General features: G+C 44.6%; 1 protein-coding gene across 2 annotated transcripts in view; it reads left to right on the top strand.

Annotated features, from left to right (window-relative positions):
- The first annotated feature begins 646 nt into the window (after positions 1-646).
- Positions 647-25,453, top strand: part of LOC140394507 (nuclear distribution protein nudE homolog 1-like) — a 40,923-nt gene continuing 16,116 nt past the window's right edge. For both annotated transcript variants that reach the window (XM_072481838.1, XM_072481840.1), the window contains exons 1-6: positions 647-751; positions 3,283-3,436; positions 15,314-15,462; positions 17,962-18,098; positions 18,201-18,374; positions 20,312-20,394. In XM_072481838.1, coding sequence (XP_072337939.1) covers positions 666-751; positions 3,283-3,436; positions 15,314-15,462; positions 17,962-18,098; positions 18,201-18,374; positions 20,312-20,394 — 783 coding nt within the window. In that variant the 5' untranslated portion in view covers positions 647-665. The remainder of the gene's footprint in view (positions 752-3,282; positions 3,437-15,313; positions 15,463-17,961; positions 18,099-18,200; positions 18,375-20,311; positions 20,395-25,453) is intronic.

Below are 25,453 nucleotides of genomic sequence, written 5' to 3'. Positions count from 1 at the left end.
CATCCAAAAAGTTAATTATGTTTGAAGATTGATTGTCCTGCAATTTAACAAATTCAACCTGCCATTTGCTTTTGAACTATCAGCTTTGGGTACAGTGATGTGATGGTGCCCCTTAAATATTTCTCATTGTGCCGCAGGCTACTATGGAAATGCTTGGAAATGGACATTGTGCCTCAAAATGATGGTCGAGTGGAAAAGTTTGAGATTTTCTACTTGTGCTTTCAAAGGAAGCAAGGTGTTTTATATTTATAAAAAAAAAAAAATATTCCAGTGCATGATTATAAAGATGACTTCAGGCATTACTTCAACTATGCTTATGGCTTAAGATATCACCTGATTGCTTCATGCATTGTGCCTTTTTAACACTATAGTAATGAGCATAAAGGAGAAAAATCTTGGGAGAACTTGCTAGAGATCAAATTACTGCAGTTGTGCTTCGTCTTAGACCTTCCCAAGTATCGAAGGTTGTGTGGAGCTGTTTTGTGTTTATTCCTTCCTTCTGTTTGGTCAAATGAATATAGGAATGAATGGCTCCAAGTTGGGCTTGATGAGAACTGGAAAATATATTGGCTCCTTGCATGACTGCTTGTGTTTTACAGGCAAATACTTCTGTAATATACACTAATTTCTCTTTGAACGTAGATGCCAAATTTGGAATTGTTGCAATGGATGATTTGGAATTGGTGGCTTTCAATTCAATCGAAGAGGAAATTGCTTATTGGAAAGAACTTGCTGTAAAATACCAACATTGGTAGGTACTGAACAAGGATATACTTATTAGAATAGGATGTTTTGTGAATATTTTTAAATATAAAACTATAATTATGCAAAGCTACAAGCTGGACCCCAAATGTATTGGGTGGACTCTTCGTTTCAGAGACTAAATGCTGATGCCGGGACTGAATCGTGAGAGTTCGATGGTCCCGAATGCGGTGCCAGTCCTGGAGTGATTCAGGGCATCCTAATGGGCTAGCACTGGTGCCAAGTGGAACTAGTGCGATTCCAACGAATGTTCACTGTGATTCGCTGAGGTCTGGATTGACACTCGAGAGCCTGACAAGCTGAAGCCGCAATAATAATAATAATCTTTATTAGTGTTGCAAGTAGGCTTACGTTAACAATGCAATGTAGTTACTGTGAAAGTCCTCTAGTCTCCACACTCCGGCATCTGTTCGGGGACACAGAAGGCGAATTCAGAATGTCAGTTCACCCAGCAAGCACGTCTTTCGGGACTTGTAGGAGGAAACCGGAGCGCCCGGAGGGAACTGTGGTGGTATCCACCTATATTAAAGGCTGATCAGAACTGATGAAATCATATATTTACTTTATATAAAAACTGATCAGAGCTGATGCTATATTAAATCATGTATTTAACCCTATATTAAAAACTGATGATTGATGAGTCCATTATCAATGTAAACCATTACTTATCGCAATAAGATGCAGTGAACTCATTAAGTCTAGTGACCTTGCCACTAAGGGAGGCTACTACTTGGCAAGAGACCCTGCCAAGAAGGGAGGCTGGTTTTTCTGGAGATAACTACCGGAGGTATCAACCTCTTATCTTTAGAAACCGGTGCCCTGATAGGCCTCCCTGAAATTAAGGCCTAGCTAACCAAGAGAGAGACGGTTCTTTGTCTCAAAATAACTGTGGGGAGCTAACTTGTTTTTCAAAAGAAGGGGCTATGCTAAAACTCCCCTCGAACTCCTGAGCTCTTCCTGAGTGTAAAAACAATATAAATATTCAAGCAAAAGCTGCGAAAGTTAGAGTTTCGCTTGGAGAGCTGTTTAGGATATTACTGGGTGATTAAACTGCAATCTCGACTCGTTGAGCTCTGCTCTTGATTGGGTATCGAGCTCCGAGAACTACTGTCATTGTAAGTATGAAATGTTGTTGCTTAATCAATTATGTAGTTAAAGAAGCTCCGAGGTTAACTCATGTATCCTGTGTCTGTCAAACTGTATCATTTATCAAAACCCTAACCCTTTAAAAACATTTAAAAAAAAATTAAAAAATTGTGTATATATTTTACCATACCGATGTGTGTCTATTTCAGTAAATAAGAGTGACATTTAACTAAGACTCATCATATTCTCACCCTCTGAGGCTATCTGGAGGGTCACGTGCCCATGCCTAGCTCTCCGGAATTAGAAATATTTAGTCACATTAAGGATAAGATAGTCATCTAAGGCACCGTCTCTCCTGTACACTGAAGGCAGTGAACGCAAGGCACATTGTGTATACTATAATTAGATCTCCCATATAGTGAGTCTTACTTTAGATATTCAAAAGACCTTGACTAGTAGCTTACAACCTCGACTACTCAGGCAGATCTTGGATAAATACTCCTCAACCGTCACAAAACCCACGCAGAAACATGGAGAATGTGCAGACTCCACACAGACAGTGACTCAAGCCGGGAATTGAACCCGTGACCCTGGCGCTGTGAAGCAACAGTGCTAACCACTGTGTTACTATGCCGCCCCATACAAAAGTACTCCTCTCTCCCTCCCACGGTGACCATTTCCCAATGCCACAAGTGAACCTTGCCGTTGGTATTTCCACCTGGCAGAGGCGGAGCATTGCAGGGGCCTAGAGAATGCCGGGTCGGGCTCGTTCATGATCTGCCAACAGCCTTTACTGTTCAGTTTGCATGCCCATGCTGGTGGGTAATACATTCATGCCACTGGTCAGGCACCGGAGCAAGGCATTCCGTTGGGTGCCTGATGCCAGCCTGTATTTTCGGCTGATACACTATTCTCCGTTCAATTGCAGTTCGCGATTCCATGTCGCTGGACAAAGGATCCAGCCCATAAAAGTTGAGGTCTGTGAACGTCCTGGATCACAGCTCAGAAGTAATGTCCTTCACCATTTATTTTCTGCAACCAAAAGACATTTTTGATTTATTGTATAAATGCGAATGTTATTTTTGCATGAGTTTTACAGTACACAATTCTTTTTTTTTTCCCAAAGGGCCAATTCTCCTACCCTGCACATCTTTTTGGGTTATGGGGATGAGACCCCCACACACACTGGGAGAATGTGCAAACTCCATATGGACAGTGACCTGGGGCTGGGATCGAATCTGGGTCTTCAGTGCCATGAGGCAGCAGTGCTAACCACTGCACCACCGTGCCACCCCCTGCCATGAGGCAGCAGCGCTAACCACCGTGCCATCCCCTCATTTTAAAGCTATCTTATGTAATTTGTCTCCGTTTCTCTTATGGCAGCCAATTCAGAATATTTTCCCAATTTTTTTTCCCCCAACTTCATTCATTTAGTGCACACAACACTCGGGAAGAGTTGATTGAGTTCCAGGAAGGAAGTCGAGAACTCGAAGCGGAACTGGAGACTCAGCTGGAGCATGCTGAAAATCGAAATCGAGACCTGCTGTCAGACAACAATCGTCTCCGGATGGAACTTGATTTGTTTAAGGTAGGTTACTGAGAAATGCTATGTAAATACTGCAGTGTCTTGTTGAAGTTCCTGCTTTTTTTTAAAACAATGCAGTTAGAATACTTATTGTAAAGGGAGGGTTTTTCCATACTGGTAAACAGAACACCTTGGGCGGCTTAGTGTCTGTAAGGTTTTTAAAGTTGAGGTATAACTTGGCCAGAAGCTGAGTAAAGTTTACTCCAATGTAAGCCATTGTCCCATAGGTCCTTCCACTACGTTTGTGGTGGAGACAGTGCATGGTGATTTGCCATGTCCGTACCAAGGTGCAACATGACTCCATCGCGGAAGGGGGATTGCATCATTGTAAACTAAAGCAGCATCTAACAGTTAATTTTGTTATTTGCTTCAGATCGGAGTGAAACTGTTTATTGCTATTGGAAGGTTTAGTGGCCGTCAATGCCAATATTCCCGTTTGTTTTAATGTGGGGGATAATTACCTAGGCAATAAGCTCTTCTATGTTTGCACAATTTCAAGATGTTAAATCAATAGAATCTTTCATGCTGGTCGTCCTTGAGTTTTATCTTTTAAAATGTGCACAGTGATGGCATTGTGTGGGCAGGGGAAAGAGATCATGGCATCAGGCATGCCTGCTGGGATTATAGTCCGTTTATATGGGCAGGTTGCCCATGTCAACACTGGCACAAAATCCACCTCTAGTGGGTTTATTTTATGGTGGCGCTAATTTGGCACGGGTTCAGATCGTTAATGGTGGCAAAAGGAGGACAGATTTGTGAATGAATCTGTCCTCAGTCTGTCACTACAGATAGGTATTAAATTTTTTCAGTTAATTCTTTTGACTTGGGAGTTTTTTCAAATTAACTATGATTTCAAAATCTTAACTGCTTTTGACTTGTCAATTGTAATAGTTATTGCTGAACATTCACTCAGAATTTTCAATATACATATTTGTCCAGTGTTTTTTCTGAGGTGTTCTCCTCAAATTCTATCTCTGCTGAAAGGCACTTTGCAGTAAACCTTTGATTAATTAAGAGTATCCTTTTTCTAAAGCTAGGACATGGAGGCTGTCATTCTTTCCAGAGACTGTGTAAGCAAGTGATTTGAAGAAACAGGGAATCCATTGTTAGAATCTGCAGTGCAGTCAGCTGGGAGCACGTTTGTGCTCTTCAGTTTTTTTTCACAGCAGGGGTGGGGTTCCTAAGTGGGTGTAATTGGGAAGAATTTAATACTTGGAATAGAATAAGTAGTTTTGGCTGCAAAAAGATGAATTTGCTCTGGACATCTGCAAAAAAAAAAAAAAAAATCCAATGCTGTAACTATTGCAACTAGGAATGTAGCAGTGTACTGAGGGGTGTACAATGTTTTCATATGTTTGCTTGAACAATGGAAAGCACATTGTAATATTAACTGTCGAACGTCTCTTTGCCTTTTGTATCTGGGGAAGCTATTTTGAGCTACATTAACTCCATGATGCACTATCAGTAGCAATTTGTGAGATGCTAATGGGAACAGTGTGAATGATGAAACGGGAGAGGATTACTTGCAGCATTCATAGTACAATACTTGGTGTTATGTTACACGTGCTTAGTGATGGTGGTAGCATTTGAATGATCAATAAATGAAGGAGTGGGGATGTCCAAATAACATCGAAGGGGTGAATGCAGGCTATTGTGGAAGAAGGTGCTGGAGCAGCATTTCTGATGAGAATATACAGTACTTGATGTAAAGTTCAGTTTTTGAGTTAACTGAAATGTTAAATTGGTGCACGGTGGCACAGTGGTTAGCATGGCTGCCTCACAGCGCCAGGGACCCGTGTTCAATTCCAGCCTTGGGTAACCGGTTTCCTCCCACAGTCCAAAGATGTGTAGGTTAGATGGGGGTTACAGGGTGAGGGTGGGGGGAATGGGTCCAGATAGAGTGCCCTTTCAGAGGATTGGTGCAGGCTTGATGGGCCGAATGGCCTTCTGCACTCTATTGATTCTATGGATTAACTTGGTTGTGAATGCACTTTTTAATCTGAATTATTGAAGCTTTTTTTTTGTGTGGAGGTGCTTGGCATGGGCATTAATGGAATGGGTCGGTGCATCATCTGATATGACAAAGATGAGGAAAGATGCAAATTTGAGTTCTCTCTTGTGCTGAGTAGTTAGTTTTGGCCAAGGGTGATATAATTGCTGTGGCAATTATTTATTTGGACTACAATAAACAAAGTGGGGAAGGAAAACTTAATTCCAAATCCTAATTTCCACCCTTTTTTGTCTTGTGTATGTATGAAGAATAACAGTCAGAACAAGACTGAACATGCACTTGTTGGCGTCTTTCCGAATGGTTGTTGGTACTGTATTCTGAATGCTTGTTACTCGGACTGACGGCCTGACACCACCCATGGTGGTTACCCAGCTTGAGCCTTTAGGAAATGGAGATTTAAATTTAAAAAAGAAATAGACCAAGAGCTAATTTGGAGGCAAATGTTGGTCCTGCAAGTATTTCTGCATAAGGCACATCTTGTAAACCGGCACCTGATCTACTTCTGTCTGCCATTGCAGGATTGGGGGGGGGGATAGAAATTATCCAGCAGATGTATAGAATCCTGACCTCTTTTTGACATTGATTATCAAGTTGCATGCACACGGTGTGTCTGTTATTAAATGAAATAGAAACTGCAGCAGTTCCCCAGTGTTCCAAACACACCTAAAAAGTTAATTCCAGTATAATGGGTCACTTTTTAAAAAAAAAAAAAAAATCCAAGACTGCTGTGAAGTGGCCCTCTATTGGCTGCTCTCGGTCCGAGTGTTGAAATTTGTAGTAAGATCGTAGAGTCGCCATAATGACAAGACAATGGTGCCTGTGATTTGAAACAATTTACTTCTGTGCTACTAAATTCCCCAATGGCTGGGAAAAATGCATATGGACCAGCTGTATTAAAATGAGTTTGTTGCTTGTGTAAAAGGCTGTTGGGAACATTTCAGCTACTCAGCATGCCAACATTCGACTCTGACGTGCTATTTAGAGTTTACACTGCGTTTGAGAGGTGAGCTTGATAAACCACCTGCCCTGATACCTCCTTGTGTAACACTGATATTTTGTTTGATCATTCTTGTGGAGCACCTTGAGAAGTTTGGCTACATTAAAGATGCTGTGTAAATTCAAGACGTTGCACTGGTATTTTCCCCTCCAACCACCTCCCCCTTTCATAGCAGCATTCTGTTAACATTAGAGTCTTGCTGTTGATAGCAGATTTCTCATACGTGGGATACAATGCACAAGCTTGAACATCTGTTAAACCCGACACAGATGCATTTTGACCTTGTGAACATGGAATTAATTCTTGTCTTGTAATTTGAAAATTAATTTCTGTACCGTCTTGGAATGAAAATGTTGGTTTTAGGGGATTGATGTTGCACTCAATGTTAATGAGGTGTCTGATATTGCACTGAAAATGTAATGGAAGCGGGCAAGCACCAACTGAAGCTGTCACAATGGGAGTGCGGCTGGTGGTGGTGGGGGAAATCCTTCCCCTTCCAAGTGCTTCAGCCACTGGAATGTGAATATTTTCTATAATCTGATACAATAGTGTGGGACAGTAGAATTTGGGGTAAGGTTTCATAGAACAGAATCTCTACAGTGCAGAAGGAGGCCATTCCGACCATTGCGTCTCACGACCCTGTCCCAGTAACCCCGCCTAACCTTTTTGGACACTAAGGGGCAACCTAGCATGACCAATCCATTTAACCTGCACAGGTTTTGACTGTGGGAGGAAATCGGAGCACCCGGAGGAAACCCACGTAGACACTGGGAGAAAGTGCAAACTCCATACAGTCACCCAAGCTGGGAATTGAACCTGGATCCCTGGTGCTGTGAGGCAGCAGTGCTAACACTGTGCCACCGTGCCGCCCCGTAACAGTTGTGCCTTGATAATGTCTGGTAAATCCTCCCAGGATATACAGACCAGTGTAAATAACTGACAATAGGCCTTATTGGCAAGTGAATCATAGAATCTACAGTGCAGAAGGAGACCATTCGGCCCAACGGGCTCTTGAAAGAGCACCCTACCCAAGCCCACACCTCCACCCTATCCCCATAACCCAGTAACCCCACCCAACACTAAGGCAATTTTGGACACTAAGGGCAATTTATCATGGCCAATCCACCTGACCTGCACATCTTTAGATTGTGGGAGGAAACCGGAGCACCCGGAGGAAACCCACGCAGACACGGGGAGGATGTGCAGAGTCCGCACAGACAGTGACCCAAGCCAGGAATCGAACCTGGGACCCTGGAGCTTTGAAGCAACTGTGCTAACCACCATGCCACAGTGCTGCCCAAAGAAAGGCTTTGTAAAGTAGAATTGTAGATTTGTGATACATGTCTATGAATAATGTTGTAATCAATCATATCTCATGTTCTGTTACTTTAGTAAAGGACATAATGACATGTCTCCATTCCTGCCTCTGTCCATCCACTGTATTCAGAATACTGACCACCAATGTAGATTTGAAAGTGGCAGTGAGTAACCCGTGGCAGATCTAATATAATGTGAGTGATCTAATGTAATTAGGATTATTGGTACAAGCTATCATATTTGTGAAACTGTGGGAAGCAGGTTCAGTGAACAGGAATCCTAACTTAATTGGAAATGTTTGAATAGTAATTATTGTGGCCTACAAAGAGTATAGAACTCGGTATCGCTGAATGAACAACAACACCTCGGTCTTGCGTCAGAACATTCATTAGCATACCACATGTAAAGGGAACAACAATTTATACTTGATGAGAAAAGAGCACTGATTTGGTGGCAATTGGGACTCTGGATCCTGAAGGGGCTTGAGAGGGTGGATGTTACTAGGGTGTCACCATTTAAAATTAGGCCAGTTGAGATCTCCTGAGGGTTGAGAGTATTTGGAGCTATCTTCCTCAAAAGGCAATGGAAGAGAGTCTTTGAATAAGAGGATAAGACTTTTGATAAGCAAGAGGGTAAAGGATTATCGGGGGGGGGGGGGGGGGGGGGGGGGGATAAGATTGCAAGAGGGTAAAGGATTATCGGGGGGGGGGGGATAAGATTGCAAGAGGGTAAAGGATTATCGGGGAGGGGAGATATAGAGTAGAGGTTACAATCAGATCAGCGATGATGCTTTTGAATGGCAGTGCATGCTTGAGGGGAGGAATGGTCAACTCTTAGTTCATATGGCAGAGGTGTTGCCATGGTGAATGCATCAGTTAACTGATGACTGACAGTTAACTGCCAAGCTTTGTTTGACTTCAAAGCCAGGCAGGTTGAAAAGCTTGGCAGATAACTGTCAGTTATCAGTTAACTGATGCATTCACCGTGGCAACACCTCCACCACTCAGCACTTGCGAATATCCAAATGTTTATTGGTTTTCTTGTGCAATGTTGCTCCAGTGCTGCCAGACCGAGTACTTTTTGTTGTTTAGAAAGGACCTGACGCCAGATCATATGACATCAGATTAGGTGACCTCTTTTCTCAATATCCATTTTCAGAGGGGTCTCTAATTTATTGTTCGAAATATAAATGTGTTTAACATTGGTAATTGAAGACGTAACTTCTGTTTTCTCCTAGCCTCTGTGCTGCAGAGTTCCAGACTTCAGTTGAAGTGCTGGAAGGAAGCTGGGATGGGAAGCTGCACGATTCCATGGATGTGGTGCCTTGTTGCCTTCTCCTGGGATTTTGTGTACTATGCAGGAGTCAGCTGCAGAAGAGAATTGTGAAGATCTGGTAATGGTGGGAGTGCAGCTGGTGGTGGAATGGGATACAGCAGAGGAAACCTTTTTGAAAGAGAGGCCAAGTAACTTGTGTATTATAATCTCTAACAATATGTTTGAAGGACACTTGAAATAATTGCATGAATTTAAAGCTGTCTTTTTCTGAGCAATTGATGTGCAGCATGGTGGCTTTGGGGGGTGGGAAAGAATCTCTTGTCGGAAGTTAATGAGTTGAAGTTTAATTTTCAGCAACAATATGCTTTGTTATGCAAAATGAACTAGAGAACCATAGGCCAGGGTTTTTCAACCCCTGGGTCATGGGTGGGTGTCAGGAGGGTCACAGTGATCGATCGTGGCATTCCCAATTGCGGGAGAAGTGCCGAATGGCCACGTCCGGCTTTTCGGCTGAGAATGCCGGCTGTCCTGCGCATGTGTGCCCCCTCAGGCAGATCTGGCAGTCCACTGACCCCGGAACCAGTGAGGCAGACTGTCTTCTCCTGACATTAGGGCACTGTCCCTGGACCACAGTCTTCCCGCCAGAAGCGGCAGCAGAGAGCAGATCACTTACCTGGTTGAATTGGATTGGATTGGATTTGTTTATTGTCACGTGTACCGAGGTACAGTGAAAAGTATTTTTCTGCGAGCAGCTCAGCAGATCATTAAGTACATGAGAAGAAAAGGGAATAAAAGAAAATACATAATAGGGCAACACAACATATACAATGTAACTAAAAAAGCACTGGCATCGGATGAAGCATACAGGGTGTAATGTTAATGAGGTCCGTCCATAAGAGGGTCATTTATGAGTCTGGTAACAGTGGGGAAGAAGCTGTTTTTGAGTCTGTTCATGCGTGTTCTCAGACTTCTGTATCTCCTGCCCGATGGAAGAAGTTGGAAGAGTGAGTAAGCCGGGTGGGAGGGATCTTTGATTATACTGCCCGCTTTCCCCAGGCAGCGGGAGGTGTCGATGGAGTCAATGGATGGGAGGCAGGTTCGTGTGATGGACTGGGCTGTGTTCACGACTCTCTGAAGTTTCTTGCGGTCCTGGGCTGAGCAGTTGCCATACCAGGCTGTGATGCAGCCTGATAGGATGCTTTCTATGGTGCATCTGTAAAAGTTGGTAAGAGTCAATGTGGACATGCCGAATTTCCTTAGTTTCCTGAGGAAGTATAGGCGCTGTTGTGCTTTCTTGGTGGTAGCATCGACGTGGGTGGACCAGGACAGAATTTTGGAGAGGTGCACCCCTAGGAATTTGAAACTGCTAACCATCTCCACCTCGGCCCCGTTGATGCTGACAGGGGTGTGTACAGTACTTTGCTTCCTGAAGTCAATGACCAGCTCTTTAGTTTTGCTGGCATTGAGGGAGAGATTGCTGTCGCTACACCACTCCACTAGGTTCTCTATCTCCCTCCTGTATTCGGACTCATCGTTATCCGAGATCCATCCCATTATGGTCGTATCGTCAGCAAACTTGTAGATGGAGTTGGAACCAAGTTTTGCCACGCAGTCGTGTGTGTGTACAGGGAGTAGAGTAGGGGGCTAAGTACGCAGCCTTGCGGGGCGCCGGTGTTGAGGACTATTGTGGAGGAGGTGTTGTTGTTCATTCTTACTGATTGTGGTCTGTTGGTCAGAAAATCGAGGATCCTAATAAAATAGACAGGAGCATCACAAGCTTTGTGTGGGCAGGGAAAGTTCCGAGAGTAAGGAGGGGGTTCCTTCAGCGTAGTAGGGACAGAGGAGGATTGGCACTACCGAACTTGGGCGATTTACTATTGGGCCGCCAATATGGCAATGATACATAAATGGATGATGGAGGGTGAGGGAGCGGCGTGGAAAAGACTGGAGAGAAAGTCCTGTAAAGGGACTGGTTTAGAGGCGCTGGTGACGGCGCCGCTACCGATCTCACCTAAAAAGTTTACCACGAACCCGGTGGTGGCGGCAACATTGAATATCTGGGGACAGTGGAGGCGACAGAGAGGGGTGCGGGGAGCCCTGGTGGGGTCCCCAATCAGGAACAACCATAGGTTCGCCCCAGGAAGAATGGATGGAGGATTTCAGAGCTGGTACCAGTTGGGAATTAGGAGGGTGGGAGATTTATTTATAGATGGGACTTTTGCGAGCTTGGGAGCATTGGAGGAAAAGTATAAGTTGCCCCGGGGAAATTTCTTGAGATATATGCAAGTGAGGGCGTTTACTAGACAACAGGTGAGGGAATTTCCGTTGCTCCCGACACAGGGGATACAGGACAGGGTGCTTTCAGGGGTGTGGGTTGGAGAGGGCAAGGTGTCAGAGATTTACCGAGAGATGAGGGAAGAGGGGGAGGAGTCGGTGGGCGAACTAAAAGGAAAGTGGGAAGAAGAATTAGGGGAGGAGATAGAGGAGGGTATGTGGGCTGATGCCCTAAGCAGGGTAAATTCCTCTTCCTCATGCGCCAGGCTTAGCCTGATTCAATTTAAGGTGCTACATAGAGCACACCTAACGGGAGCAAGATTGAGCAGGTTCTTTGGAGTGGAGGACAAATGTGGGAGGTGTGGCGGGAGCTCGGCAAACCACGCACATATGTTTTGGGCGTGCCCGGCACTGGAAGGGTATTGGAAGGGAGTGACTGGAGTGATTTCGCGGGTAGTGAAGGCCCGGGTCAAACCAGGCTGGGGGTTAGCTCTATTTGGAGTTGCAGAAGAGCCGGGAGTGCAGGAGGCGAAAGAGGCCGACGTTGTGGCCTTTGCGTCCCTAGTAGTCCTACTCATGTGGAAGGAGGCGAAACCCCCCGGACTGGAGGCCTGGGTAAATGATATGGCGGGGTTCATTAAACTGGAGCAGATAAAGTTTGCCCTGAGAGGATCGGCCCAAGGGTTCACCAGGCGGTGGCAGCCATTTCTCAACTACCTAGGGGAACGTTAGAGGGAAGACAGATGACCAGCAGCAGCAACCGGGGGGGGGGGGGTTAGTTTAGTTTAGGTCAAAGATAAAGGGGTTTTGTTACTTGTGTATTGTAAAAAAAATTCTGTATTATTGTTGCCTTTGCTTTGTAAGAAGGGAAAAATTGTTGTTTGGGAAAAAAATTTCAATAAAACATATTTAAAAAAAAAAAAAAAAAAGAAAATCGAGGATCCAGTTGCAGAGTAGGGAGCCAAGTCCTAGGTTTGAGCTTTGATATGAGCTTGGCTGGGATTATGGTGTTGAAGGCGGAGCTGTAGTCAATAAATAGGAGTCTAATGTAGGAGTCCTTGTTTTCGAGATGCTCTGTAGGGCCAGGGAAATGGTGTCTGATGTGGACCGGTTGCAGCGGTATGCGAATTGCAGTGGATCAAGGCGTTTTGGGAGTATGGAGGTGATGTGCTTCATGATCAACCTCTTGAAGCACTTCATTACGACTGAAGTCAGGGCCACTGGTCGGTAGTCATTGAGGCACGTTGCCTGGTTCTTCTTTGGTACCGGTATGATGGTGGTCTTCTTGAAGCAGGTGGGGACCTTGGAGTGGAGTAGGGACTGGTTAAAGATGTCCGTGAATACCTCTGCCAGCTGGTTCGCGCAGGCTCTGAGTGCACGACCAGGGATCCTGTCTGGGCCCGTCGCCTTCTGAGGGTTCACTTTCAGGAAGGCCATTCTGACTTCGGAAGCTGTGATGGTGGGTATGGGTGAATTATGGGCTGCTGGGACACTCGCCAGTGGATCGTTGGTTACCTGTTCGAACCGAGCATAGAATGCATTGAGTTCATCGGGGAGGGGTGCGCTGCTCCCAGAGATGCTGTTCGACTTCGCTTTGTAGCCCGTTATGTTGTTTAGTTCTTGCCACAACCGCCGAGAGTCTGTCTGTGACTCTAGCTTGGTTTGATATTCTCTCTTGGCATTCCGGATGGCTTTGCGGAGGTCATACCTGGATTTCTTGTATAGGTCAGGGTTGTCTGTCTTGAACGCCTCAGATCTGTCCTTCAGTAGGGAGTCACTCTCGCGATTGAGCCATGGTTTCCGGTTGGGGAACGCACGTACTGCTTTCTTTGGCACGCAGTCGTCCACACATTTGCTGATGAGGTCTGTGACGGTGGTGGCTTACTCATTTAAGTTGGTCGCTGAGTTCTTAAATATGGACCAGTCCACTGTCTCTAAGCAGTCACGTAAGAGCTCTTCTGTCTCCTCGGACCAGCACTGCACAACCTTCTTAGCTGGATTCTCCCGCTTGAGTTTCTGCTTGTATGCCGGGAGAAGGAGCACCGTCTTATGGTCTGATTTCCCAAAGTGCGGTCGGGGGATGGAACGGTAGGCGCCCTTGATTTTTGAGTAGCAGTGGTCAAGAGTGTTGTCGCCCCTGGTGGGACAGGAGATGTGCTGGTGGAATTTTGTCAGTACACTCTTGAGGTTGGCCTTGTTGAAGTCTCCGGCCACGATGAACAGGGCTCCGGGTGTTCTGTTTCGTAGTTGTTTATTACTGTGTATAGTTCGTCCAGCGCCTTCCTCACTACTGCCTGGGATGGGATGTAGACCGCTGTGATAATGGCTGAAGTGAACTCACGTGGAAGATAATATGGGCGCACCTCACAGTCAGGTATTCCAGGTCTGGGGAGCAGTAGGTTGCCAGAGTCGCCTCATCCAAGCACTAGGAGGAGTTGATGAGGAGGCAAAGCAACAGGACTGTGTGAAGAACTGAAGATGGATCATTTTGTAATAATGATGAAAGGGCCAGAGACACACACAGACCAGGATCTCAAGCTGTTGGAGAGAGCTGGTCAGGAGAGTCCATGGCAGGACAAAGCAGTGATGGTGTGAGCTCCAGGGCCTCTGATGAACAATCCATTAAGAAGCTGAAATAAGGAACATAACTTGTATCAAAAAATATGGCTTAGAGTGCCCAATTCAACTTTTTCCAATTAAGGGGCAATTTGGCATGGCCAATCCACCTACCCTGCACATCTTTGGGTTGTGGGGGCGAAACCCACGCAAACACTGGGAGAATGTGCAAACTCCACACGGACAGTGACCCAGAGCCTGGATCGAACCTGGGACCTCGGCGCCGTGAGGCAGTAGGCTAGCCATAGCACCACCGTGCTGTCCTTCAAGCCATATAAAGTTGACGTCTTGAGGAATGTGGCTTCATTAATTGTACCAATGCAAATCTGGATGCGAAGCCCATGTGTGTACGTGCCGGGAAGTACTGGCAAATGACAGTTTAAAACTTCAAAGGCATTTGAAGACGAAGAATGGAGAGTTCGAGGACAACCTCTTGATTTCTTTTTTCAAAGGAAGTAGAAAGAACTTAAATCATCAGCTGAAGTCTTGATCGTGGGGATCAAGCAGACTTGCGTCGCATGAAAGATAAGTACAAATCGTGTGTCGCGAAGTTTGGGTGCCGTGGTTCGTGAAGGTCTCCGGAGGAGGGAGGTCTGTCAGCGTGGGTCCTGGAGGTTGGCCAGTTGGTGGGGGGGGGGGGGGGGTTTATGTTTGAAAAACACTGCCATGGGCTGTTTGCCCCCTTTTTGAATGAGAGAGAGTGGGCGAGCGGTGATATAACCTGAGGGTCACCTCCACTCGGGCGGGGGAACAGGTTGACAATCGGGGCCTTCCTGGTAAACTCACCCAGTACAGGAATTGAAGCCGCTCTGTTGGCATCAGGGACCAGTCGTCTAGCCAACTGAGCTAACCAACCTCCCTTGCTACATTTCCACAGTAATAAACTTGAATTGGGATATGTGCAGCGAGCGTTTGGATAATAGTTTTTTTGTTCTACATTCTACCCTTGCAGGTTATGGATCGTTTTTTAAAGTTCACTGTTAATCTAGACAGACAAGACATTTTTGTTCAGGAAGGACCTGTCTGTGCTAATGATAGATTTGAAATTATATTGTAAACACTGAAGCAGGATATAATACAATTGGTTTCAGATGAACCTGTGTTTTTCGAGGGTGTACAGTAAATACATGGGAGAAATTTTGTAAACCAGGATAAATTGAATTCGCCTGTTTTCATTATTGAAGCAAAAATTGTTCCTTTATTCCTGTGGTACATTCTGTATGGTTTTTTTTTAAACTGAAGAGCAAATCATGAATGAGGTCTGAAGGAAAGTAATCCTAATGCTGCAGCCATCACAGTGGGGCAGGCATGTTGAAACAGTTGATCTCCCCCCTCTCCAGTGACACCTTGTAATAGCCCAGTCTTCTGATTGTTACATTTTAATTTTCAGGATAAATTAGAAGAGCATCACTCTGAGAATTATAAACGGATTACTATGCTACAGGACGAGCTTGCTGAGACCACAGCAATTAAAGACCAGCTGCAGAAATACATCCGAGAACTAGAGCAAGCCAATGATGACTTGGAACGGGCTAAAAGGTAAGCGTAGCTTTACTTTTCAATGTACAGTCATACAGCACGGTAGCATTGTGGATAGCCCAATTGCTTCACAGCTCCAGGGTCCCAGGTTCGATTCCCGGCTTGGGTCACTGTCTGTGCGGAGTCTGCACATTCTCCCCGTGTCTGCGTGGGTTTCCTCCGGGCGCTCCGGTTTCCTCCCACAGTCCAAAGATGTGCAGGTTAGGTGGATTGGCCGTGATAAATTGCCCTTAGTGTTGGGTGGGCCTACTGTGTTATGGGGATAGGATGGAGGTGTGGACCTTGGGTAGGGTGCTCTTTCCAAGAGCCGGTACAGACACGATGGGCCAAATGGCCTCCTTCTGCACTGTAATTTCTATGATACTTGATATTACAATCTCAATGGTACAATACAATGAGCAACAACACCCAAAAGTATAAAAATGTGCCAGAGCACATATTACTAGAGTAGGGTGGCACAGTGGTTAGCACTGCTGCCTCTCAGCGGCCTTGGGTGACTTTGTGTGGAGTTTGCACTTTCTTCCCACGTCTGCGTGGATTTCCTCCGGGTGCTCTGATTTCTTCCTACAGTCCAAAATCATGCAGGTTGGGTGAATTGCCCCTTAGTGTCCAGAGATGTGCAGGTTGGGTTACGTGTGTAGGGTGGGCCCAGGTAGAGTGCTGTTTCAGAAGGTTGGTACAGACTCTATGGGCCGAATGGCCTCTTGCAATTTAGGGATTCTGTTCAGCCCATGGAGCCTGCTCTGGCTTCTCTCCTACCTTGGCTATGGTGTCCCATAGTGTATGTAAAGTTTTTTTTTATTTGTATAAAAAATTTCCTTTATGTGAAATGTAATATAAAAAGAATGAGACATTTAACCGAAAGAGTGCATGTGCAAATTGTCATGTCGAATAAATGAGTTAAAAGCGCAAATTATACAAACCTACGAATGAGGATCAGGAGTAAGCCACTCCGCCCCTCGAGCCTGCTCCACCACCATTTAATCGGATCGTGGATCATCTGATTGTAACCGTAACCCCACTCACCCCCTGGTTAATCCAGAATCTATTCACCTCTGCCTTAAAAATATTCAGAGTCTGCTTCCATTGCCTTTTGAGGAGAAAGTTCCAAAGACTCATCACCCTCGGAAATAATTTCTCCTCATCTCCATCTTACATGAGCGAGCAACCACTTATTTTTAAACAGTGGCCCCTATTTCTCGGTTTTCCAACAAGGGAAAACATCCTCTCCACATCCAGCCTGTCAATACCCCTCAGGATCTTGCAGATTTTGATCAAGTCGCTTCTTACTCTTAACTTTAGTGGTTACAAACCTTTCCTCTTAAGACAACCTGCCCATTCCTGGTGTTGGTCTAGTAAACTTTCTCTGAATCGCTTCTAACACATTTAGATCCTTCCTTGAATAAGAAGACCAATACTGTACACACAACTCCAGGTGTGGTCTCACCAATACCCTGTACAACTGGAGCATAACCTCCCTACTTTTGTAATCAATTCCCCTCCCAATAAACAGTAACATTCCTAATTACTTGCTGCACCTGTATACTAGCCTTTTGTGATTCATGAACTAGGACACCCAGATCCCGCTGCATCTCCGAGCTCTGCATTCACTCGCCAAATAGATTTTTTTAATTTAGAGTACCCAATTCTTTTTTTTTTGCAATTTAGCATAACCAATTCACTTGCCCTGCACATCTTTGGGTTGTGGGGGTGAGTCCCACGTAGACACGGGGAGAATGTGCAAACTCCACATGAACAGTGACCCAGGGCCAGGATCCAAACCAGGTCCTTGGCACCCTGAGGCAGCAGTGCTAACCACTGTGCCACCATGCTGCCCCTCACTCGCCATTTAGATAATAAGCTTTTTTTATTCTTCCTTGCAAAATGGACAATTTACCATTTAGCCCGCATTATATTCCCATTTGCAAGATTTATGCCCACTCACAACCCACCTGTGTCCCTTTGTAGCCTCAAGTCCTTTTCACAATTCCTACCTATTTTATGTCATCGGCAAATTTAGCAACCATACCTTACAGATCCTTTAGCCAAGTTATTTATATAAATTGTAAGAAGTTGAGGCCCCAGCACTGATCCCTGTAGCACATCACTTGTTACATCCTGCCACCCAGTCTAATGGTCATGTTTTTAGGGTACTTAAAAATGATGGTGCGTTGTAAACTGAGTAAAGCTCAGTGATTAAATATTGGCAGTTGCTTACACATGCATTTTAAATTGGTTTACATTTGATGCTGAAGGGTGTCGAACAGTATTGCTTTGTCATTTTGATCCTTTATAAACTCGACAATTATATTTTTTAGACCATTTTTAAAAGTGTAAGTAGTTCCAAGCATCTTGGTAAGGACCAGCGCAGGATCTGTTATCAGAATGCTGTGATATTGAGTCCCCATATATATGGAGTCCCGTTATACACTATGGCAAAAGTCTCTTATACATTTTACTATCTTTTTTGATTCCATTCCGTGTTTTTGTTTTGCTCAGAGCTACAATTATGTCCCTGGAGGATTTTGAACAGCGGCTGAACCAGGCAATTGAGAGGAACGCCTTCTTGGAGAGTGAGCTAGATGAGAAAGAAAATCTTCTGGTTTCTGTGCAAAGACTGAAAGATGAAGCAAGAGGTTAGCATTGCTTTTATTTTAATTGTATTTTGGATGTACAGTTAAATATTTGGTTTGACTTTTGCATTTGATTTTTTTTTTAATGGAAAATTTTGCTTCCAGATCTGAGACAAGAATTGGCAGTACAGCAGAAACCAGATTCCATCAGGAAACCAACAAATGCCATGTTGGATTCTGAAAATGTGATACCGCAAGCTTCTACAACAATGCCTTTGACCCCACTGATATGTAAAAGACCCAACAGTGGGTTCCCCACATCTGCCATGTTTACAAAAGGTAACATTCTCTCTATATTATTGAATAGTTCAATACTTTGGAATGATTCGAGGTTTTTTTTTTTTTGTTGACCATTGTTGATGTTCGATTTCCATCCGTTCAAAATGTCTGAAAAAACCTGGCTGACTCTAGCAACGGGTGTGAATTCATTCTAAGGCAGCTGATTTGCTATCCCTGGGGAATTATTGATTAAGAAAATGGCTATGGCGAAATGCTCGTGATGGTTTTGGACTGCAGCGGTTCAAGAAGGCAGCTCACCACTGTCCTGAGGGTAATGAATGATGGCCCAGTCAGCAATGCCCACATCCTTAAGATTAATAAAGAAAAGGCTGGATAGCAAAGTCATTGGACACCTCCTTTGGGCTGAGTTCCAAGCCAGCCCATGTTGATCAGTCATTGCCAGCTGGATCCGATGTGAAGTGAGGATTTGGGCACTGGATTCGGAGCTTGGTATGTTTGGGCTAACATTAGAAACTTCCACAAATATGGTAGCGATAGGTAATCATTCGGAGGAACACAGGATGGTTGTGAGGATAGACCGAGCAATTGCAGACCTCTGTTTAATTTTGGTGGTGGGGAAGTTTCTAGAACAATAATTTGGGATAGAATTAATAGTCGTGGGCAAAATGTGCATTGATTGGGAAAAGCCAGCATGGTTTCTTAAGAGTAGGTAGTGTTTAACTGGAGTTCTTTGAAGGGATATGAATGCTGTTGATGTGGTGTACACGGACTTTCAAAAGGTATTGGATACAGTGCCATATGGAAGACTTGTGAGAACTTGTACCTCGTGCTGGTGGTGGGGGGATGCTCTTTCGAGGGTCGTTGCAGACTCGATAGGCCAAATGAACTCTTTCTGCACTGGAGGGATTCTGATGCTCGTTGGAGAGTTAGTACAGTCACAATGGGCCACATGGACACCTTCTGTACGGTAACAATTCTGTGATTCTGAGGATGAATATGGTGGGGAAGTGGGGGGGGGGGTGGAATTCCCTTTGCAGATTGGGGCACAGGCATATTGGCAGAGTCTAAGCAGATTTACACTGAAACCATCCACTTGATCCTTTTTGAGCACAAGTTTGCCTTGATGAATAAGCATAAGAAGTGCAGAGGTGTTCAAGAATAGTAGAGATGGCCTATCCACCCTGGACCACGAAAGGATGGATCATGGAGGATTTGATATGTGCAAATTATTATTGTAATGATGAATGACCTTGATCAACCCAATGGGGGTTGCCCGAACTGTGAGGCAATAGCATGAGAACTCGTGCCCATGGAGCAAGATTACCTTTTTGGTTCTTGTTCAGTGTGCCACTGGATGGGAATTCTCAAAGACCTAATTACTTAACTCCCAATATATTATGATGGAATCTCAAAACACCAAAAGATTCTAATGACATGGAATTAGGAACAGGACAGAAATGGACTTTAAATCTGAATTTCTGTGACTTGACAAATTAAGGGGATTTCTTTTATCGATTTCGGATAGTGATTAAAAATACACTTGGCCTCTGAAGCAGGAAAAAGGGACCATTCTAGAAATTTTAATTGGTGGTTTTTCATTCGTCTGTGACATTTGCTATTACCCGGTTATTGGTTCATGCTGGTAGGTAATCTAGTGCTGGCTCAGTCAGCAATACTCTAGTGTCCCATTTAAAAGGTGTGCTAACAGCTCTTCCCACTGTCACCTAATCTGACCCTTACTGGGAAGAGCCTGGCTTTGTCTAGGTGTGGCTCTCTATGTGGCACATCTGATTGAATGGCAACATTTTGGGTATCTATGAAATGCTGATCTACCTCATCAATACTTCCCCCTGTGAACATTGGCCTGTTTCCTCGCACAGTACTTCCTTCCAAGGCTTGCTCAAGCATATTATTTTACTTGGACAGGAGTGTTAACCAATTTTGTGTGTGTTTTACTTATTTTAAATCTTTTTCAGATGGTTACACTGGCAGCCCTCTGACTCCATCAGCCAGGATTTCTGCACTAAATATAGTGGGAGACTTGCTTAGGAAAGTTGGGGTAAGGATTGCAACATTTTTAAGTGCAGTGTTTTGTGACATTCTCAGTTCACTCGGCCTCATTCCTGGCCTCAATAAGTTTTATAATTGAATTGTGCAGAGGTTAGATGTTGAGCAAAGCTGACCATTCTGTGCTAAATAAAATCAGACTCTCAGTATTTAATTGTTCCTGAAATGTGAAACGCTGATGTCTTTTTACCCCATTTTATATTCTCATTGGAACTTGCCAGAGGAGAGCATTTTTGGCCCACCTGGGCCTAAACATCTATGTTGCTGGTTTCACACCATAATCTTAGCACCTGAATTCTATGTTTTCTTGCGATACCTTTTTTCGCTGTCGGGTCCATTATTTATTTGTATTTCACTGATTTCTCTCTCTTATCGTGTGGTTAATGACAAAGCCAGTCTAACTCGACCAAACTGAATTAGCCGGAAACCTTTTCTGCTGTCTTGTGAGAATTGGCTGACCCCATTCAGTAAACTTGGTAATTACAAAACTCGATGCTTCGATTTTGTTCCTTTTTATGTGTTCACCCTTCAAGAGGCATGTCATACTTTCTTGGCATGTAAAATTGTTTCTCTTTCGTGGATAATTTTATGTCAAACTGTTTGGCAGCCAGTTATGAATCCAGGTTATTGTACAGTTTCGTTGGAGCTGTTCTTTTTTGGGAAGCTTTAGTAGCTGTTTGTGCATGCTCTCTTTATTTGTTGTCTTATTTCACTCTGGTCCATACACTTGTGTAAAGTTTTCAGCCGCCTGTATGGGACAACAGTACTAATGGGGTAGGGCTGAGCAAGAACGCATATTGGGTCTTGTCTGTTAGCATTTTCTGTAGATTTCATTTGTGCTATTTATGTTATTAGCAATTTATTTTTTTGAAAAATGTAATTCCCATTTGCTAGTGTAAATATCTTGTCCACAAAATTGGTTAGTGGTATTTCTATTGGCACAAAAACGTGCCCTGATGACCATATTGTCACAATGTCTTAACCCATAATAATTTTTTTTTCTCCTCCCTTTGCACTTCAATTTCAAGGGGGACAAATTGTGTTCTGATATTTAAATGGGAGGTCACCAGGGATGATTAGTTCAGACCGAGAGGGCTCTTCCTTTCTATAGGTGTAGATTATCAGGTTGGAAAGTTGCTGTTTAATTCAGACACCAGATGCTGATGGGCTGATGAGAAATGTCCCATGTGCTTTTGATATGTTTGACTATTTTGATAAATAGCAATATCTTTGTTTGAAAAAGAATCCTACACCATCTTCAATATTTTATATTGACTGAAAGGGAGTTCATTTATACTTCAACCAATATTCAAGATGCTGCAGCTCAAAAGAACAGTATCTTTGTTTCCCTGTTAATTTTGTTCGTAGGTGGGACTTGTTTGTATTCTGCTTTGCGAACCTTTGTTTTTCTAACATTTTTGGTTATTATGTCAATTATGTGTATGGAATATTTTTTTAATTAAATAAATTGTATTATACATCTCTTCTACCAATGTTCTGTGACAATTTGCTATTGTTCTGTCATTCCACAAACCTTGAAGCTCCTATTTCCGTGCTTCAAATGTCACTGGCTAGTATCTCATTACAGCTGACCTTAAAGGCGCATAACTCTATACTGTCGGATAATGTGGATTTTGATTACAAGTGAATGTACCAGAGAATGCAACATATGTATTTGCTGGTCCACTATTTTGATTTTTTTTCCCCCAGCAAGTGCATTGCTTCCTTGTTCTTTGGCTTTCCTGACTTTGTAATTGGCCTCCTGTTTGTTAGGTTCTTTTGACAATGATCTTAAATTTGCATCCTCTGGTTAATTGCCCCTCTGTAACTGAAAACTATTTATTTCAATACTCTTCATCAAGTCTCCCCTTGTCCTTCTTTGCTCTAAGAAAAACAACCACAACTTCTCATTTCGCCACAAAACATGGTTAGCACTGTTGCTTCACAGCACCACGGTCCCAGGTTCGATTCCAGCCTTGGGTCACTGTCTGTGCGGAGTCTGCACATTCTCCCCGTGTCTGCGTGGGTTTCCTCCGGGTGCTCCGGTTTCATCACACAAGTCACGAAAGATGTGCGGTTAGGTAATTTGGACATTCTGAATTCTCCCTCCGTGTACCGAACAGGCGACGAGGGGCTTTTCACAGTAACTTCATTGCAGTGTTAATGTAAGCCTCCTTGTGACACTAATAATGATTATAAACTGTGGGGGGAGATGGGAGATTATTTTTTTTGCTCCATGTTGTCAGGATCTGGAACGCTGTACCCAAGTGGTGGAAGCTGTTTCCACAAACAATTTCAAAACGGAGTTGGACAGGTTCTTGATGAGGAACATTAAAGGCTATGGTCAAAAAGCAGGATGAGACTGTACAGCTTCTCTATCGAAGAGCCAGCACCAGGCGAGAATGCCCACTTCTCTGTGCTGCAGGTTTCTCTATGCCCCATTTATTATCATGCGTTCAGCATCATTTATTTTATTGTGCTACATGCCTCTGTTTAAAAAGTCAATGATCCAATATGGTTTAAACTGCTTTCCCAATTTGTTCTGGCATCTCGACTCTCTCTGTTCTTTCCCCCCCCCTCCCCTTTTGAATTTATACGTTATTTTAAAAATAAAAACTCAGCATTAGGGTTAGTGTCTGTGGAGAGAGCAATATAGTTAATGTTCAGAGTCTACCTGACTCTTCAGAGCTAAATAGAGGGAGAAATGTGATGGATTCTATAAGGGGTGGAGCACTGGGTTTGTGATTGGTGGGAGAGATTGCGACAAAGGTATGTAGGTCACGAGACAGGAAGCGTTGATGGCTGTGTGAAGGGCTCTAGAAGGTGCTGATAGTGGCATAAAGGTAGAAGAGCAGAATGTGTTCGTGGCAGAACAAAAGGACAGTGCTCCGAACACACAACTAAAGAATAGTGGGGGAGGGGTTTTTACTTATATAAAATATTTTATTGAAGCGTTTGTAATTTTCACAGTTTAACACATTAACATCTCTTAAACAACCACGCGGGCCGACATGTAATGGGGGGAAAAAAAGCAACCTACAGAACAACAACTCTTCTCCCCCCCCCCCCCCCCCCCCCCCCGCGCGGAATGAATAGGTCCCCAAATCTCTCAATCCCTCCCCGTCCCCCCGGGGGCAAACCGGTGATTGTTACAAATCGGTGACTACACTGACGCCCCCTCCAATCTCATGTGTAGCCTCCATTGCCCCCACTCCTAAGGGCTGCCGCCACCACAGGGCTCGTAGAGTATCGAGCTGGCAAAAACGGCAGGTGTGCCGTCAGTAAGGCCTCCAAACTCGTACCCTTACAGGATGCCGCTTCCACTCACTTCCACACTGACCCCTCCCCCACTACCCACTTCCTGTCCATCGATATGTTGGCCGCACAGTAATAGTTAATAAAGCTCGGGAGGGCCAAGCCCCCCTCTCCGCGACCCCGTTCCAGGAGTGCCGCCTTTACTTACCCGCCCACACACAACCCGATATCGCAGTGTTCATTTTCCTGAAAAAAGCCTTTGGGATAAAAATCGGAAGACATTGAAAAAAAGAGGAACAGTCTCGGAACGACCGTCATCTTCACCGTCTGAACCCTCCCCTCCAGCGTCAGTGGGAGAATGTCCCACCTGCGAAAATCCCTTTTCATTTGATCCACTGCTTTGCCCAGATTTAACTTCTGAAGCTGCCCCCAATCTTTAGCCACTTGAATCCCCAGATATCTAAAATTCCTCTCCAGCACTCTGAACGGCAACTCCCTCAGTCTCCTTTCCTTCCCCCGTGCCTGGATCACGAACATCTCTCTCTTTCCCATATTTAACTTGTTAACCTGAAAATCTGATCGGACTCGGTTGGTTCTTGCCTTTGCCAACTGGAGCCTGATATAGCAGCCAGACCCAATCCACCAATCCCTGTCCGAATCCAAACTTATCTAAAATGTCCCATAGGTACTTCCACCCCACCCGGTCAGAAGCCTTCTCCGCGTCCATGGCTACTACCATCTCAACATTGTGCCCCTCCACTGGCATCATTATAACATTAAGAAGCCGTCTAATATAGGACGTTGGGTGCCTGCCCTTCACAAACCCTGTCCGATCTTCCCTGATTACCTCCGGGACGCAATCCTCAGCGGTCAAATTCTTTGCCAGCAATTTAGCATCAATGTTCAACAGGGAAATTGGCCTGTACGATCCACAGTTCTCTGGGTCCTTATCTCACTTCAGAGTGAGAGAAATTGATGCCTGTGATAGCTTTTGCGGGGAGTGCTCCCAGCTCCCGAGACTCATTAAAAGCCTTAACCGGGAGCAGCCCCAGTACCCAGAGAACTCTTTATAAAATTCCACTGGTAATCTGTCAGGTCCTGGTGCCTTACCCGATTGCATCGCTTCCCAACCCATCTATCACCTCCCCGAGCCAAATTGGGCCCCCTAGGACTTCCACCAGCTCCTCATCTACCTTCAGGAACTCTAGCCTCTCTAGGAATTGATTCATACCCTCCTCCCCGAATAGGGGTTCCGACTCATATAATTAACTATAAAATTCACAGACCACGACATTAACCGCCCCCGGGTCTATCACTACCTTCCCTCTCATTTCCTTTACTTTCCCTATTTCTCTCGCCACCTCCTGTTTCCTCAGCTGATGTGACAGCATCCTGCTAGCTTTTTCCCCATGTTCATATATTGCCCCTTTTGCCTTCCTCAGCTGTCCCTCCGCCTTGCCTGTGGAAAGGAGCCCAAATTCCAATTGGGAGTCTCTGACGCTCCCTCAGGAGCCCCTCATTCGGAGACTTCGCATACCTCCTGTCCACCTGTAAGATTTCTCCTACCAATCTGTCCAGCTCTGCCTGCTCCGTTTTCTCCCTGTGGGCTCGAATCTAAATAAATTCCCCTCTGATAACTGCCTTCAGTGCCTCCCAAACCGCTCCAGCTGCAGTCTCTCCCGTATCATTGTTTTTTATGTACCCCCAGATGGCCTCCCTCACTCGCTCACAGATCTTATCGTCCGCTAGCAGCCCGGCATCTAATCTCCACTGTGAGCGCTGCGAATTTCCCGTAG

This window comes from Scyliorhinus torazame, chromosome 17, assembly GCF_047496885.1.
Source record: "Scyliorhinus torazame isolate Kashiwa2021f chromosome 17, sScyTor2.1, whole genome shotgun sequence".
In the NCBI taxonomy this organism is placed as follows: domain Eukaryota; kingdom Metazoa; phylum Chordata; class Chondrichthyes; order Carcharhiniformes; family Scyliorhinidae; genus Scyliorhinus; species Scyliorhinus torazame.
Note: the sequence above shows the minus strand (reverse complement) of the source record. Positions and strands in the feature narration are given on the sequence as shown.